The sequence below is a fragment of the Lycorma delicatula genome, chromosome 3 (genome assembly GCF_047948215.1).
Source record: "Lycorma delicatula isolate Av1 chromosome 3, ASM4794821v1, whole genome shotgun sequence".
Taxonomy (NCBI): domain Eukaryota; kingdom Metazoa; phylum Arthropoda; class Insecta; order Hemiptera; family Fulgoridae; genus Lycorma; species Lycorma delicatula.
In genome coordinates, this window is record NC_134457.1 from 97,981,055 (window position 1) to 97,998,052 (window position 16,998).

General features: G+C 30.3%; 1 protein-coding gene across 4 annotated transcripts in view; it reads left to right on the forward strand.

The window, feature by feature from the left end:
* The first annotated feature begins 735 nt into the window (after positions 1-735).
* Mppe (Metallophosphoesterase) overlaps positions 736-16,998 on the forward strand; it is a 54,918-nt gene continuing 38,655 nt past the window's right edge. For 2 of the 4 annotated variants that reach the window (XR_012755716.1, XM_075360212.1), the window contains exons 1-3: positions 737-998; positions 1,951-2,154; positions 13,757-13,925. Coding sequence is in view for 3 of the 4 variants with exons in the window: in XM_075360212.1 (XP_075216327.1) it covers positions 973-998; positions 1,951-2,154; positions 13,757-13,925 (399 nt within the window). In the remaining variant the exon portion in view is untranslated. Of the gene's footprint in view, positions 999-1,950; positions 2,155-13,756; positions 13,926-16,998 lie in introns of all 4 variants that reach the window. The other 2 variants (XM_075360213.1, XM_075360215.1) reach the window with 2 other exon arrangements.

Sequence of the window (16,998 nt, forward strand, 5' to 3'; positions counted from 1 at the left end):
AGGTTACAGGTTATTTAGAACTGGTATTAGTCATGTTATATGTACTGTACATAAGTTTTAGTGCACAAGACTGAATTCTAGCCACATAAATGCAAAGAAGAATAATAACCATTATTCTTTTTATTTGCTTGTAAATATTTTTACAGTTTTTAATGCAAATTAGTAACTTTTATAACTGTACGTGATTCTGATACTACTGCATTTACTCTCAAACTTATGAGTAAATTTACTCACAAACTTATGAGTAAATTTACTCACATATCTCAGGAATGGTCGTCCTGAGACTGCAAAAGATGACACTTCATTAAATATGTAGTTTACTTAGGAAAAATAAGTATATTATGAGTAGAGGAAAATGAATATTATTAATTAATGCTTGTTCACAGTGCATTTGATTAGATGATTGTAGTTTTCAGGAAACTGATTTAAATAAGCGATTATATTATTAAAACGTGTTTTGCACTCAGAAGAAGTTTCAGTGGATGATTTCCGCGTCATCTGAACGTTTGGTTACTTATTCATTACGGTAAAGTTGAATAATTTACCTGACTGGTGTTTGTATCAATATCTACAGTAAAAATCGATATGCATTTAAATTAAATTTATGTACGTCACCATTAATTTTGTTAACCAGGTTGGTGTGTTCATAGCACACTCTTCAATTGGGTTATAATAAATACAAAGGACAGCGCTAGTGTATGAACATACTTGTCGGTGAGGAGCCACGAACTCGCCCGAAATGAGCCGATCGCGTGCTCGTGACACAAGTGTTTGAACATTAGGTATCAGGTAGTAGTGGAGAATGGATTGTTTTGCTGTAATTTGGTGACGCAAATTAATTTTACAGTTTGTAATCTTCAATTGTATGTTCTCTTTATAAAAGTTATTTACATGTTTTTTATTATGCCGCATTATTTGTGTTCAGGAAGCTGATTATATTTTATTGACTTTCTCTATAACCTATTTTTACCTATGTTTTTAATGCCATTCAAGAAGAAGTAAGTTACCGATCAGTTTGTTAAAAGTGTTTTAGCCCTTATGTTTCCTTGCAATTTGTTTGTGATCGTTATCATTATTTTAATGTATAAAATATATACTGCATTTACATGTCCGCTGTATTATTTTTCACTTAAACCTCTTGTTTGGGTTGAATTCGTAGCGGTTGTTGAGTAGGTATAAGTTATATGTTTTTATTGTATTGCCGTTAGAGTAAGTTTCATTTAAATTATGACATTCCAGCCCTGAACTTATTTTTCATGAGTCCAAGTGTACACTTGTCACGGTATAGGATTACGTTAATCTAATAAAGAACATTCTTCGTGTATCTGTACTATAACACTAATTTTCAAATTTGAAAATATTGTTTACTACACTGCAGTCATTTAACACCTGTAACACCATTATTGACACCATTGTGACTATACTTTTTTTGGTGTTGCCGATTGATTTTCTCAATTAAATATTCTAAATTACTGAATGGAAACTTTAGTGTGGTACTTCTTAAATACTACTGACCAATTTATTATTGTAATTATTCTGCTGCTCCTTTCTGACATTAACTGGTGATACCTTTAGGTTACCATATTCTGTTGTTTTAATAGCAAATAGTTTTGTATGGTTCATTATTTTCATGTAGTTTATATGTACTTTTGTCAATTATAGTTTAAGTTTGTGTTTCATTCAGTGATGATGATGCCTGCAAAGATTCTTTTATATAACTTTCAGAATTGGCTCTATGCACATTAATTCATCACAAGAATAATTTTTGGATGAAAGATTTTTTTATCAAGTTTTTAATGAAAAATATTTTTATTGAAGGATACCGTGTTTACTTTTTTGTAACTTATGAATGATAATAAAGTGAAATGTGTGATAAACTGTTTACATCCCTGGCTATTAATATTGTTGATCACAGTTTATTTTCAAATAACATATTCCTTTTTTTTTCAGAATATCCTTTATAAAGCTTAGTTTGCTTTTTGTGTGGTGTTGTGTTGTATATAATGAGTGGTTTGTGTATGTGTTGAGTTCCTGGAACTGGCCTTATATGCAGTGCGGTGATATTAAGGAGTTTTACAAGATTTTACTTGTGGCTGATCCACAAATTCTAGGAGAAAAAACTGAATCTTGGATAGCGAGATGGGACAGTGATAGGTAGGAACTTATCGTTTATATTATCTTATGTAAACCTGTAATGTTTACTTTTTGCTTGTATTCATTTATTGTCATGGACACTTGACTGCTTGCAATTAAGATGTAGCTGTTTATCTGATAATCTGTGTGATACATTTTTTTCTAGTACTACTAAATTTCATAATACCTTTTGTTGTTTTCAAAATAATTGTTCTGCAGGACTTAGGTTCAAGTCCACTGCATATAAAATGACTGTTAATTGGCTTTGCTGCCCCTGCTTTGGTCTCTGTAGTACAGAGTTTATTTAAATATCATAATAGAACTGTGAACAGTTCATCAAACTGAAGTTTATCAAATTATTGTTGATGTAGCCAAACTATAGGAACAAATTTATGTTTGTATAATGGTGTCACATAAGACATTTCCAAATATCTGCTTATTAGATGGTAGATGGTATAATTAAAATTTCTACAGTATTATTTGCAACCAAATCAGATTAATCAGTATGACATGACTGATTTCTTGTGAATACTGTGTGGTTTATGCCATATGTAAGTGATATATAAATAATAAAAATTTTTGCATTACTTGGTGCATTTTATATTAAACATTTTTTAGGTAATATTGCTTAAGAATTAGTTTCCTGTGTACAAGGGAGATATTCCTTGAGTTTCTTCATTAGCCAGATTCCTTTGGAAATACAAAATTAATATTAAGTTTTTAGTGACATTCATAGGTTTAGTGTAAAGTGGGCATTTTATTTTTGTTGGCATCCATACTGTGATTGGCCTCAGGAATTCTCTGATTGGAATAATGAAGTTATACAATTAAATTTACATAAAAATAAAATTGAAATATTGTTCAAAACGTCTCCAAACAGTGTTTAATATAAAACTAGAGCCAGTTAGTTCATTTCCTCATTCAATTTATGTCTGCTCTTGCAGCTCTTAAATCTGGTCAAATCAATTTTGATAAAATTTACTTGAAAAAAGGCAGGCCTGCGGCCTGCAGCGAAAATTTTACATGTTTTATGTTTCATCACACATGATTTTGATAAATATTTTTGCCAATTGTAACAAAATAACTTTCATAAATTACTGTACTAACATCAAAAACTTTTACAATGAAAAGCTTCAGAATCCTGAACATTTTTAGCTGTTTCTTGAGTTGTGATTTTTTAACGGAGACAAAACCCCATTGTTTACCTTTTTTATCCCAAAAATACACATATAATTGTAGATAAATTGTTCATATCAAGAAGTATAAATCGTTCAAATGAATGAATCATTTGTGCGCTGTGGGCAGCTACCTGGCACACCATAATTGGTTCGCTTTGTGCCAATAGCAGCTAAAATAAAAATGTGAGCACATACAAACAAACCCACATACCATCGTTTTTTTATGTGAAAAAGATATGATAAATTTATTATTTCAATTTTTTATTGCATTTATAGAGAAAAGACTACTTCTCTGTCCATTTATGAAAAATTAAACATTTTCAGGATATATTTTTCATAAAAAGTTTAATTGGAACTACATTAAGCTTTTCTTTTTAAAGGAGTCTTGCAATAAGGAAGATGTCCTTTATTTCTCTCTAATAAGAATGCTTGCATACCTAAATGAAGTTGACAACTATGGCACTTAGAACCACTTCTGGTTTAACTCCCCAAGTCATAAAGGTTATGTGGAACTCCTGGGTAATGAACGTGCAGATTACACTGCTAAAGATGCATGTATCCAGCTGCCTTTCACCACTCCAGTTACAACTACCGATTCTATTAATCATACAGTTCTAAGAAGGTAACAAGCTGACTGGACTGCTACCGCTGATAGAGTATGGCTAGGAACAGGGAGGGGGGTGACCGGAAGCATCACAAGGCGGGTATCTTACCCTACAGGTTTGGGATGTTGCTGCTGATAATAAACTCTGATGTAACAAAGATACCATGATGGGACTCAACATGCAGAAAGATTTGTCGAGAGGAAGTGGTCCTGTACCAATTGTTATTAGGAAATACCATAGCTACCCACAGATACCTGATGTCAGCAGAGAGGGCATACTGTGCATCCAATGTGACTTGGCTTGACTGTTCACCAGATCCTTGTGGATTGCATTTGTTATGTGGCCTTAACATTGCAAATTTAAATTGTTGATGGATATCTGGTGCTTCGTAGGAAATGACAAGAATATACTGTTAGACAGGGTGTTGTTACTTCTAAGAAGAATTAATAAAATTTAACTCGTACTTAATAAGATTTAACCTATCATAAATTTTTATATTATTTACGTTACTTATATTATCTTAATTGTTGCATTTCTTTTACTATTTCAATTTTATTGCTATTATTATCTTGTTTTCACTGTAGTTTTAACCCTATTTCTTATATTTTAATATCCAAGAAGGATCTTATTATTATTATCTTGACCCAGATGATGATAAAATGGAAGTGTTGTTTTTTACCCCCCAAAAAAAAGGAAATAAACTAGAATAAGTTATCATGATGGTTGAGCTCGGACAAAAAACTGGCAACTATTTTGAAAATCTTGTTTATAAGAACTCAAAAAGTAATTGTAAGTTATTTAACGGACTAGTCGAAAATGATAGTTAGGGTTATCAAACTTTGGACATATATCTCTGAGTTAATTGAGACATAATTTAATAAGAATAAGTCTTCTGCTACATTGAGTTTTGTAGCAGAATTTGAATAAAAACTTCTACAATAACTATCATTGTCATACGTATTTTCATCATTTTTCTCCATTCTGCATTCATGCTGTTTAATGTTGAAACTGTTGTTTCTAAATTATCAACTATAACAATAAAAATATTTTTAAAAAAACTGGAATGCCCTACCTCATTTTTTATCCTAAGAATTTTACGCTAGGCTGATTGAATATTACAGAGTTTGTTGTTTATTAGTAATAATACCTAATATAAATACTCCAGTGTAAATATTGTATATTTTAATTTGGGAGCATGCCATCAGTGAGAATACTTTATAAGAAAGGATCTCATAACTGTAGAATATTATTATCGTACATTCTCAATTATCTGTTTTATATATTTTACAGTCTTTGTTTTCGCTTAAAGTTTTTATCTTCTACACATTTTTTATATCACAAAATTAATTGGGACATCTTAATACATGGCCTTCTTGCTTTTCATTTTTGTGGGGAGCGCCCAATACATTCTCAATTTAGATATATGTTATTTGTAATTTATATATTTTTATATTAATCTAATGTTTTCGGTACAGTTTATTTATTTATATCAAATACGCAGACATATGAGTTGTGTTCAAAAAGTAACGAGAATTTTTGGTTTTTTCGAAAGAATTTTATTTATTCATCTACATTAATGTTATCCCCTACAAAATAGTCCCTGTTAGATATTATACGCTTATGCCAGTGCTTTTTCCAAACCCCGAAACACTTATGGAATTCGATCTTTGGAATAATGTTTAGCTGTTTCAGCGATTCGCTTTTAATCTCATCTATGCTTATAAAATGACGGCCCTTTAAGGTTCTCTTTATTTTTGGGAATAGAAAAAATCACACGGGTCCATATCTGGCAAATATGGCAGCTGGGGTATCATTACCATGGCCAAAAATTGACGAACAAGCAATGAAATGCGAGCAGACGCATTATTGTGGTGCAAAAGCCATAAATTGTTTTGCCACAAATTTGGGCATTTTTTTTTGGATTGCTTCACGCAAACAGCGTTGAACTTGTAGCTAATACTCCTTATTACCGATTCGATTTTAATGGCGATGTCATTAAAATCACAAGAAAAACACAGAGAGCATAACCTTCATGTTCGACTGTCCTTATCCAGCTTTTTTCAGTCTTGGTGATCCAAAATGCCTCCACTGGGACAATTGAGCCTTAGTTTCAACATCATATCTGTAAACGCATGTTTCATCACCTGTTATGACACGTTTCAGTATTTCTGCATTGTTGTTGGCTTCATTTAGCGACTCCTGCGCAACTTCCATTTGCCGCTATTTTTGTTCAAAATTCAACAATTTTGGAACCAATTTTGCTGTTACATATTTCATACCCAAAAAATCCGAGAAAATTTCATGGCATGAGCCAATTGATATCCCAACATCATCATTGACTTTTCTGATTGTGATTCGGCGATCATTCATAATTATTTCTTTCACTTTTTCCACATTTTCACCAGTTGATGTGCTGGAGCACCCAGGGTGCTCATCATCTTCAAGATCTTCACAACCTTCTTAAAAATGCTTATACCACTCGTAAACCCTTGCTTTACTCATAGCAGACTCACCAAAAGCAATATTTAACATTTTTAAAACATTGCTACACTTTATTCCATTCTTATAGCAAATTTAATACAAATTCTATGATCCTATTTATACAAATAAAAATTGCCGATCATACGAAAACATGTGTTATCCTTTTGACAGCTGACAACAGACTAAACATCCAATATGGGTAAAAATGTACGGATACTTTTTAGACATGTTTACTAATACAACAACGAAAAATCCCAAGAATCAACTAATCTGCAAAATTTCAAAATTCTTGTTACTTTGAACACACCTCATATTTGTCCAATTGAAATAAAACATTAATATATGTACATTTAAACATGAGAAATATAGAAACTCCAAATTATATAATTATTTAGGATGCAAACTATAACAAATTTTACATAAAATTGAAATTATCTGTACTTAAGAATAAAGTTGTAAGTATATCGCTCATTTTTGAGTTAAATAAATGAATCTTGTAACTGTTAACAACACTGTATGTTCTTGTAATTGAATTATTTATTTTATAATTTAATCTATAAATATTAATAGCAAATGTTCTATTTTGTCTAGATATTCTAGCCATAAAATTTCTAGAATAAATTTTAAACTATTCAGTAGTAGTTACAATCAGTAACATTAATTGTACGGTAGAGGAAATGTTTAGGTAGTTGTGGTTCATCAGATTCATACATATGGCTATGATTCTTCTTTCTTTTTCCTGTTTAGCCTCCGGTAACTACCGTTTAGATAATTCTTCAGAGGATGAATGAGGATGATGTGTATGAGTGTAAATGAAGTGTAGTCTTGTACATTCTCAGTTCGACCATTCCTGAGATGTGTGTACCCAACCACCAAAGAACACCGGTATCCACGATCTGGTATTCAAATCCATGTAAAAATATCTGGCTTTACTAGGACTTGAACGCTGTAACTCTCGACTTCCAAATCAGCTGATTTGGTAAGACGCGTTAACCATGGCTATGATTCTAAAACATTTATGTTGAACAGTTTCAAGTCTTTTAATATAAGCTTGAGTGAATCCATACAACAGTATAGATCTTATCAAAAGCATGTATAAACGCTTTTTTTAAGAGTAGAGTGAAAAGTTTTACAAATTTTTTTAATAAATTAAAATTGTTAGTTTGATTTATTTACAATATAAAAATTAAAACTAATTTTAAAATCAAAAATTATACCTACATTTCTTGTAGAGTCAACTTTCCCAAAATTAACACCATTCAGACCGTTAAATGTGAATTTTTATTTGCTTAGACCTAGAGAAAGTTATGGTGTTACATTTTTAAATATTGAAATACAGATCATTTCTCAAACACCCATTATAAATCTCATTCAAAGAGATTTGAAAATTAACAGTATCAAAATTTGATTGTATAATTTGAAGATTTTCAAATCATCAGTAAATATTAAAAAAATTACACCATAAATAACTGACCTATTATCATTTATGAAAATGTTAAAGAGAAGTGGACCAAGATGGGAACCTGAGAGGTCCCTGACAAAACTAAGATTTCATTAGATATATACTGTTTTTATTTGACTTATTGAATTCTGTCTTTCAGATAACTTTCAATCTACAGTAATAATGGTCTAGTAATTCCAAAATATTTAAATTTATGAAATAAAATAATACGATTAATAGAATCAAATGCCTTACTTAAATAAGTGTAAATGCTACCAACTTAAAAACCATTTTCCATTGAATCCAAAATATCGAATAACATGCCAAATAATATAAATACTTCTTTTCTCAATAAAACCAAACTGTCTGTCAGTCAAAAAAGGAAAAATGAATACTTTAAATCAGTGTTTCTCAACCTTTTTTTTTATGGTGGACTGTTAAAATTATAGAAAAATTTACAGGGACCAGCAGATCCCCTTCAGCATAGATTTTTTGATGAGAGAAAAAAATACTTATAATCATATTTTTATTTTATTAGTAATTAAATTTATGTATACATAATATTAATTTGTATCATTTCTGTTTGTAAACAACAAAAAAATATATAAATGAAAATCAGAAAATAAATATAGGTTTTATTTAAATAGGAACTACAGACTAATTTTTTAAATACAATTACAATTAAAACTAATGTAGTAATTACATTATAACAAACTAATTGTAAATATTGAAAGTTAGTGAGACATTTGTTGTTGCTCATTTTGTACAGTTGTTTCAATCTTAGTTGTAAATTAATTAAACCTAATCAAAGAGATGAATTTATTGATAAACCACTTCTTGTTTTAGTTTTAATAAGTGTCAGCAGAGAATCCAGCTTCACACAAATTTGTGGTTGCAAAGGGAAGTAGCATTTTCACAGCTTTGTTACGTAAATTTGGATATTCATTTTTTATTTCAATCCAAAATTTAATTAAATTCATAGTTGAAAATTTGTTTTTTAATGTTACGTCTCAACTCAGCTTTCAAGAGACGTTCTGGTCTTCGTTACTTAAATTTATGTTATTGCAATTCTCAATAAAAGGATTAGTTATCTATAAATTCATCTCCTGCAAGTTTATGTTTGTGGATTGGTTATCCATAAATGCATTCATCTCTTACAAGTTTATGTTTATAGAGAAATATTTTTCAAATCTATCATGTAATGACTATAAATGTTGACTTGTTCAGATTATGATTATGATTTTTGTTGATATGTATTCAGATTATGTTCAGACTTAGATTCAGATTATCAACTATTAATTCCTTCTGTGTGGTAATAAAATTGCAATAAGAATTAAATACATCAGGATTATTTTCTTAAATTTTTTTAACCAAAATTAATTTTTTTTGTTGAATGCATCAATTTTGTTAAATAAATTAAATGTAATTGTCATACTTCCATGCAAACTTAAATTTAAGTTGTTTATATAAGAAAATATGTTACTTAAATATGACAGTTTCGCAATCCAATAAATATTGGAAAAATATTTTAATACAGAGATTGTTTTTCTGCCAAAAATATCTCCACTTTCTAATTCATAAAGTTTGATAAGCACTTTTCCTCACGAGAATCATCTTACTTCAGCATGAAGTAAGAAATGTTGCTGTTCTGCTCCTACCTTTTGACAAAGAATGGCAAATAATCGAGAGTTAAGATCACTTTTCTTTACAAAATTAGCAACTTTTGTCGATTCCAGAACATCAATTAATTCAGCTGACATATTTCTGGCTGTTAAGTGCTGGTGAAGTATTATGCAATATGTTAGTAATATGTCCAGAGAAGCGATTTTTTGAATCCTTTTTGTTACTCTGCAATGTTTCTGTCATGTTTGCTGCTCTGTTGGTACATAGACCAATACAATTTTTCCAGTTTAAGGAATGGTTATTAATTTACGACTTCAATGGATAAAAAATTTTGGAACTTGTATGGGAATCTAAATCTTTACAAAATAATTATTTTTCTTTAATTTCTTTAGAAGAATAGTCAGTGTACCAAACATAGTAGAGCAAAATAGCTTTTTTGGAACTATCATATGATTCGTCAATCTGGATGGCAAACATTGGTGATTCTTTAATACTTTTTATTAACTGGTATTCAATACTTAGATAGAGTTTCAATTTAATGACTAATCATATCATTGATCTGATCTGATCTGCAGCTGAGGGTCCAAACATTTCAATGCAAATATCAATTAACACTGGTTTAATTAAATTTTCTTTGGTTGTGAATGATTTTTTTTTGTTTTGGCTATACATAATGCAACTAAATATGAGCATTTGAATTGCGATTTGTTTTGAATAAAAGTTTCTTTAAATTTCTTTCTTTTGGAGATTAAATTCTTGTTTTTGTCGTTCAAATTATTCCAACAGTTTCTGTTCTAGTTCAGAATGCCTTGATTTTAAATGTCGCAACATTTTGGATGGTTTCATGTTATCATTATTCTTAATTTCCTTACATAATATGTACATTATCTTCCGTAGAATCTGGCCAAAGTATAAAACCATATTCCAAGTACTCATTATTGTAGCTTCTTGTGAAAGATTTAATTTTTTGTTTAATGGACATTCATTTTCTATTTCACTCGATTTTTCATTATTACCTTTTCCTGGAGTAAAAATTTCAGTGCAAAAAAAATTATGTTCCTTGTTTTTTTTTACTCATTTTAACAGGAATAAAAATTTTTGGTTTTGCAATAATTAAAAGTAAACCACTTCACTATACCACTAGTAGTCGACTGCGTAAAGTAAAGCATGTAATTGTAAATGTAGTGTTTTCAAATGTACATGTGTGTAGCTAAGTCATAAAACAAAGGTACCGCCAAAGCCACACTCATCAGTGCCACGTTTTTTTGTTATTTTCCCCTACTACACTTTATGCGTTGCAAGATAATTTGTTGTTGCTGATTATACAAAGAATACAATGTATTCAATAAATTAAACCTGCATCAGTATTCGCCAGTGTGTATATACAGAACATTATTAAATAACTGTAATACATAAATTTTATATTACCGTTGAATTTTTTTAATGTTCATTTTTCTCATATTTTTATAGTTTAATGTTTTTGTGGACCCGTTTTTTCAGGGACTGGTAGCATTATCTCGTGGACCGGCACTGATCCTACCGACCAGGGGATGAGAAACACTGCTTTATATTTGTTACTTACTATTGATTCAACTGTTTTAGGAATAACACTCAGAATTGATATAGATCTATAATTAGAAAGATTGCATTCACCAGATTTATGTGTAGGTGTAACGTAATCTGATTTCAAAATCATAGGAAAATGATCTTAAGATAAAGATTTATCAAATAAATTTTTAGGAATAAAGGGAAAGATACAGTTACATTTTTTTAATGAGGATGAGAAATACACCATCAGATATATTATACAAGATCTATAAATAAAGTAATGAGACTACTTTTTTTTTTGGCAGCCAAGATGGCAACACTGTAAAGTTACTAGTAAACATATAGTTATATGAATAGCTGATTTATACTAGATACTAATATTTTTAGTCTATCGTTGCCACATGAGATGTAAACACACTTTTTGTGAAACAAGTTTTTGTCGTGCGTTACAAAAATGAGCGATACTAATTATGAGCAACATTGTGCAATCAAGTTTTGTGTTAAACTCTGTGAGAATGCTACTGAAACTTTTCAAAAATTGAAAAGGGCATATGGAAATGACGCTCTGTCACGAGCCCAAGTTTTTAGCTGGTTTAGAGCATTTTCATTTTCAGATGTTCAGGATCAGTTGCAAACGATCCACTCTCTGGAAGACCATTAACGTCAAAAAGTGACAACAGTGTTGAGCAAATCAGAAACTTGATATGGTATGACCAGCGATTAACTGTCAGAATGATTGAGTTTGAATCATACCGCAGTCCATAAAATTTTGATAAATGAATTGGACATGAAAAAAGTTTGTGCAAAATTGGTCCCAAAGAACGTCACTGTGAATAGAAAAACAACATGGTGGAAGTGTACTACAATCTTCTACGGCGAATTGAAACTTATCCTGATTTTCTAAAAACTGTTATTACTGGTGATGAATCTTGGATATTTGAATATGACCCAGAAACAAAACGCCAGAGCAAGGAGTGACACACTTCAAACTCACCACGTCTGAAAAAAAGCAAAAATGAGCAAATCAAAACCATGCTAACTTGTTTCTTTAATATGTGATATCAGGCATCAAAGGCAACTGGATGTTACATCTTGACAATGCACCTTGTCACACTGCACTCGTAATTAATGAATTTTTGGTAAAGAAAAACATTCCTGTTGTTCCTCAACCACCTTTTTCACCTGATTTGAGTCCCTGCGACTTTTTCCTGTTCCTGGCTTTAAAAAACACATCAATGGACACCATTTTGGAATAATAGAAAACATTTTAAAAAATGTAACTGATCATCTGAAGGATATTCTGGTTTCTAAGTTCCAACACTGCTATGAAGAGTGGGAAAACCGTTTGAAGCATTGTGTGGCTTCCCAAGGGAACTATTTCAAAGGTGATATAGTCCATGTTTAATTGGATTGTAAATAAAAAGTTTTTCTGAACCAGTCTCATTACTTTATTTACGCACCTCATATATTAACTCTTGTGAATATCTAATTATTTATATAGATATATGTATCTCTATATATTTTATTAATCCGATCAACCCAAGTACAGAATTAATAAAATAAAATAAAACAGGATGACACCTACCTTATTCCATAATCCAAGCAAGTGTGTTTTCACAAGCACCTTGCATCATCAGTTGCTCTATAATTTTTCAAATCTTTCTTTGCAAGTTACACATTAAAATTAAAATTGTATGTTGCAAAATTAAAATTGAGATTTCAAATTGTTGAAAGATCCTTTTCCAATTAAATCAAAACAGAAATAAAGCTAACATTTTTTTTTAATATTCAACATTTTAAATTGTAAATGTAAACTAAAAATTAAAAATTGCCTACATACAAAATATAAAGTCTGACTTCATATTTTGTATACATGGAATTTTTAATTTTAATTAATAATATAATATAATTTTAATTAAATATGTTTCCCACAGTAATAGCCTTTGTGGTTGTTCACCTTAATAAACCTGACCTAGTTCACGTTTTTACAAATTTCTTCACCCTTTTATTTATCTTCATCCAAATAATTTTTAAATCCTCCTGAAATGAATTTCAAAGAGCTTTATTTTTTTCCATCTGCTCTTCTTATTGTCTGTTTTATTATGATAAACTGCTGCATGCCACACAAATGTTTTTAGAGTATTTTTAATTTTCAGTCGTATCTCTAGAGGCAGACTTCTATTATGTACCTACCAGGTTGGTCTAGTTGTGAACTCTTCATTGCAAATCAGCTGATTTCTAAGGTTCAGTTGAGAGTTCTAAGGTTCAAATCCTAGTAATGGCAGTTACTTTTATACGGATTTGAATACTAGATCATGGAAACTGGTGCACGTTGGTGGTTGGGTTTCAATTATCCACACATCTCAGGAATAGTTGACCTAAGACTGTACTTCATTTACATTCATAGATATCATCCTCATTCAGCTTCTGAAGTAATACCTTATAGTCGTTCCAGAGGATAAACAGAAGAAGAAAAGAAAAAAGACTTCTATTGTGTGTGAAAACTCTCCATACTTGTGCCAGTCTGTTATTGATGTCTGCATGACTTGAATACTTTGTAATTTAATAATAAATTTCTGGTATATGATATCTATGATTTCTATATTTATTTTATCATTATATTCTTTTTCTTTTTTATAAAAATATATACAGGCTTACTTATGTTATTCATTTAGATTTTGAATTCTTGTTGTGTATGTATTTTGTTTTTATTTTAATTCTGATTTATTATTCTGTTTCATTTTCAGGTATTTGTATAAAACATTTTCAACTGCTGTCAGTCATGTTAAACCAGATTTAATTATGTTTCTTGGTGATTTAATGGACGAAGGCACTGTGGCTACTTCTACTGAATACCAAAGATATGCTGAAAGATTTTCATATATATTCAGTTTGAATTCATTTCCCTCCAACATGGTAATGTGATATTTCTTACATAATTCTAATTTTTACTAATATTACAAGTTCATTAAAAGATAAGGAAGCTTAATAAAAGTAGATGGGCTTCAGTTTGAAAAATAATATAATCAATAAAAATAAATTGTATTGTAAAAATAAACAAGTAATGTAATTTTAATAGGAATATAAACATGATATCTCATTTTTTCTTCTTGCTTTTCATGCTTTAACATTTGAGAATTAAACAATTTTTCAAACTTATCAAATATTAATTATTTATTCAGTGCCAATCCCTCAAGTCTTTTTGACTTGAAATAATACTGCATTTTGAAAGGTATTTGAAGAATTAGTTTGGGGAAAGACATTTTAGAAAGTAACAATTACTTTTATAATGTTAATATTTATTCTGGTGAGATACTTTGACATCATGTCTCCTGTTTAATAAGATACAAAATTCCATTTCCATATTTCCACATACAAACTTCAAAGCTTTTGTAGTAAATTAATTCCATCAAGCAAAAAAAAGAAAAATTGTGAAACTGTTAATTCATATATTGCACATAATCTTTGTGAAAGCATATTAAATACTACTTATTTTTACTAACAATATTAAAAATTACATGTAATATTATTATTACAAAATAAATTTATTTGTTTACTTTTAACAGCAGAATGATAAAGCAAGAATCACTCAAAAATAGTTAAATATTCTTTTATTCTGAAAGTTGCTGCATAACTAAATAAATTACTTATATCATTTCACAGACGTAATAAGTTGACAGAGATGTTTAAACATTTATCATTTTTAACTTAACATTTAAACTTTTTTTTTAGTTCCTACTGTAAAAAAAAACCCAAAAATAAAAACAGTGAATTGTTTTTTTATTACTTTGTAATAAGTTCCCGGTCATATTTGTTTTTTTTTAGATTTAGAATACAAAATTTCAGCTTTCTAGGTTCTATAGTTTTAAAGTTATACATTGTTTTTACACAGCCTAATCTATTTTATATAATATATCTATTTTATAGTTTAGTAAGATTATCTGTCCTCTTCTTAATAATTATATTCTTGCGTGTGGTATACCTCTTGTTATGTATCTAGAAATGTTAAAACCTTATTTTCATTCCTTTGTAGATTAATCTACATTAAATAGGTGATTTTAGAGTAATTAACTCAGCGTCAAATAATGGGCAGGCAGGAGTAGGTTTCGTGATGAACAAGAAGATAGGGAGAAGAGTGGAGTATTTCAAGACGCATAACGATAGAATCATTGTAATACGGATAAAATCAAAACCTAAACCGCCAACGATTGTTAACGTCTATATGCCTACAAGCACCCATGATGATGATGAGGTAGAGTGTGTATACGAAGAGATTGATGAAGCAATTAAACACGTAAAAGGAGATGAAAATTTAATAATAGTTGGAGATTGGAATGCAAGCATTGGAAAAGGCAAGGAGGGAAATATAGCGGGTGAATACGGGTTGGGCAAAAGGAATGAAAGAGGGGACCGACTTATAGAGTTTTGCACGAAGTATAATTTAGTAATTGCCAACACCCAATTTAAAAATCATAATAGAAGAATATACACTTGGAAAAAGCCAGGCGATACTGCAAGGTATCAGATAGATTATATCATGGTTAAGCAAAGATTTAGAAATCAACTCGTTGACTGCAAAACTTACCCTGGAGCAGACATTGATAGAGACCATAATTTAGTGATAATGAAATGTAGATTGGTGTTTAAATACCTGAAGAAAAGGTGTCAGATGAATCGGTGGAATTTAGAGAAGCTTGAGGAAGAGGAGGTAAAGAAGATTTTTGAGGAGGACATTGCAAGAGGTCTGAGTAAAAAAGATAAGGTAGAAAATGTAGAAGAAGAATGGGAGAGTGTTAAAAAGGAAATTCTTAAATCAGCAGAAGCAAACTTAGGCGGAAGAAAGAGAACTAGTAGAAAACCTTGGGTTTCAGACGATATATTGCAGCTGATGGATGAACGTAGAAAATATAAGAATGCTAGTGATGAAGAAAGTAAAAGGAACTATCGGCAATTAAGAAATGCTATAAACAGGAAGTGCAAACTGGTGAAAGAAGAGTGGATTAAAGAAAAGTGTTCAGAAGTGGAAAGAGAAATGAACATTGGTAAAATAGACGGAGCATACAGGAAAGTTAAGGAAACTTTTGGGGTACATAAATTAAAATCTAATAATGTGTTAAACAAAGATGGTACACCAATATATAATACGAAAGGTAAAGTCGATAGATGGGTGGAATATATTGAAGAGTTATACGGAGGAAATGAATTAGAAAATGGTTTTATAGAGGAAGAAGAGGTAGTTGAGGAGGATGAAATGGGAGAAACAATACTGAGATCTAAATTTAAGAGAGCATTAAAAGATTTAAATGGCAGAAAGGCTCCTGGAATAGACGGAATACCTGTAGAATTACTGCGCAGTGCAGGGGAGGAGGCGATTGATAGATTATACAAACTGGTGTGTAATATTTATGAAAAAGGGGAATTTCCGTCAGACTTCAAAAAAAGTGTTATAGTAATGATACCAAAGAAAGCAGGGGCAGATGTGAAGAATACAGAACAATTAGTTTAACTAGTCATCCATCAAAAATCTTAACTAGAATTCTATACAGAAGAATTGAGAGGAGAGTGGAGGAAGTGTTAGGAGAAGACCAATTTGGTTTCAGGAAATGTATAGGGACAAGGGAAGCAATTTTAGACCTCAGATTAATATTAGAAGGAAGATTAAAGAAAAACAAACCAACATACTTGGTGTTTATAGACCTAGAAAAGGCATTCAATAACATAGACTGGAATAAAATGTTCAGCATTTTAAAAAAATTAGGGTTCAAATACAGAGATAGAAGAACAATTGCTAACATGTACAGGAACCAAACAGCAACAGTAACAATTGAAGAACATAAGAAAGAAGCCGTAATAAGAAAGGGAGTCCGACAAGGATGTTCCCTATCTCCGTTACTTTTTAATCTTTACATGGAACTAGCAGTTAATGATGTTAAAAAACAATTTAGATTTGGAGTAACAGTACAAGGTGAAAAGATAAAGATGCTACGAT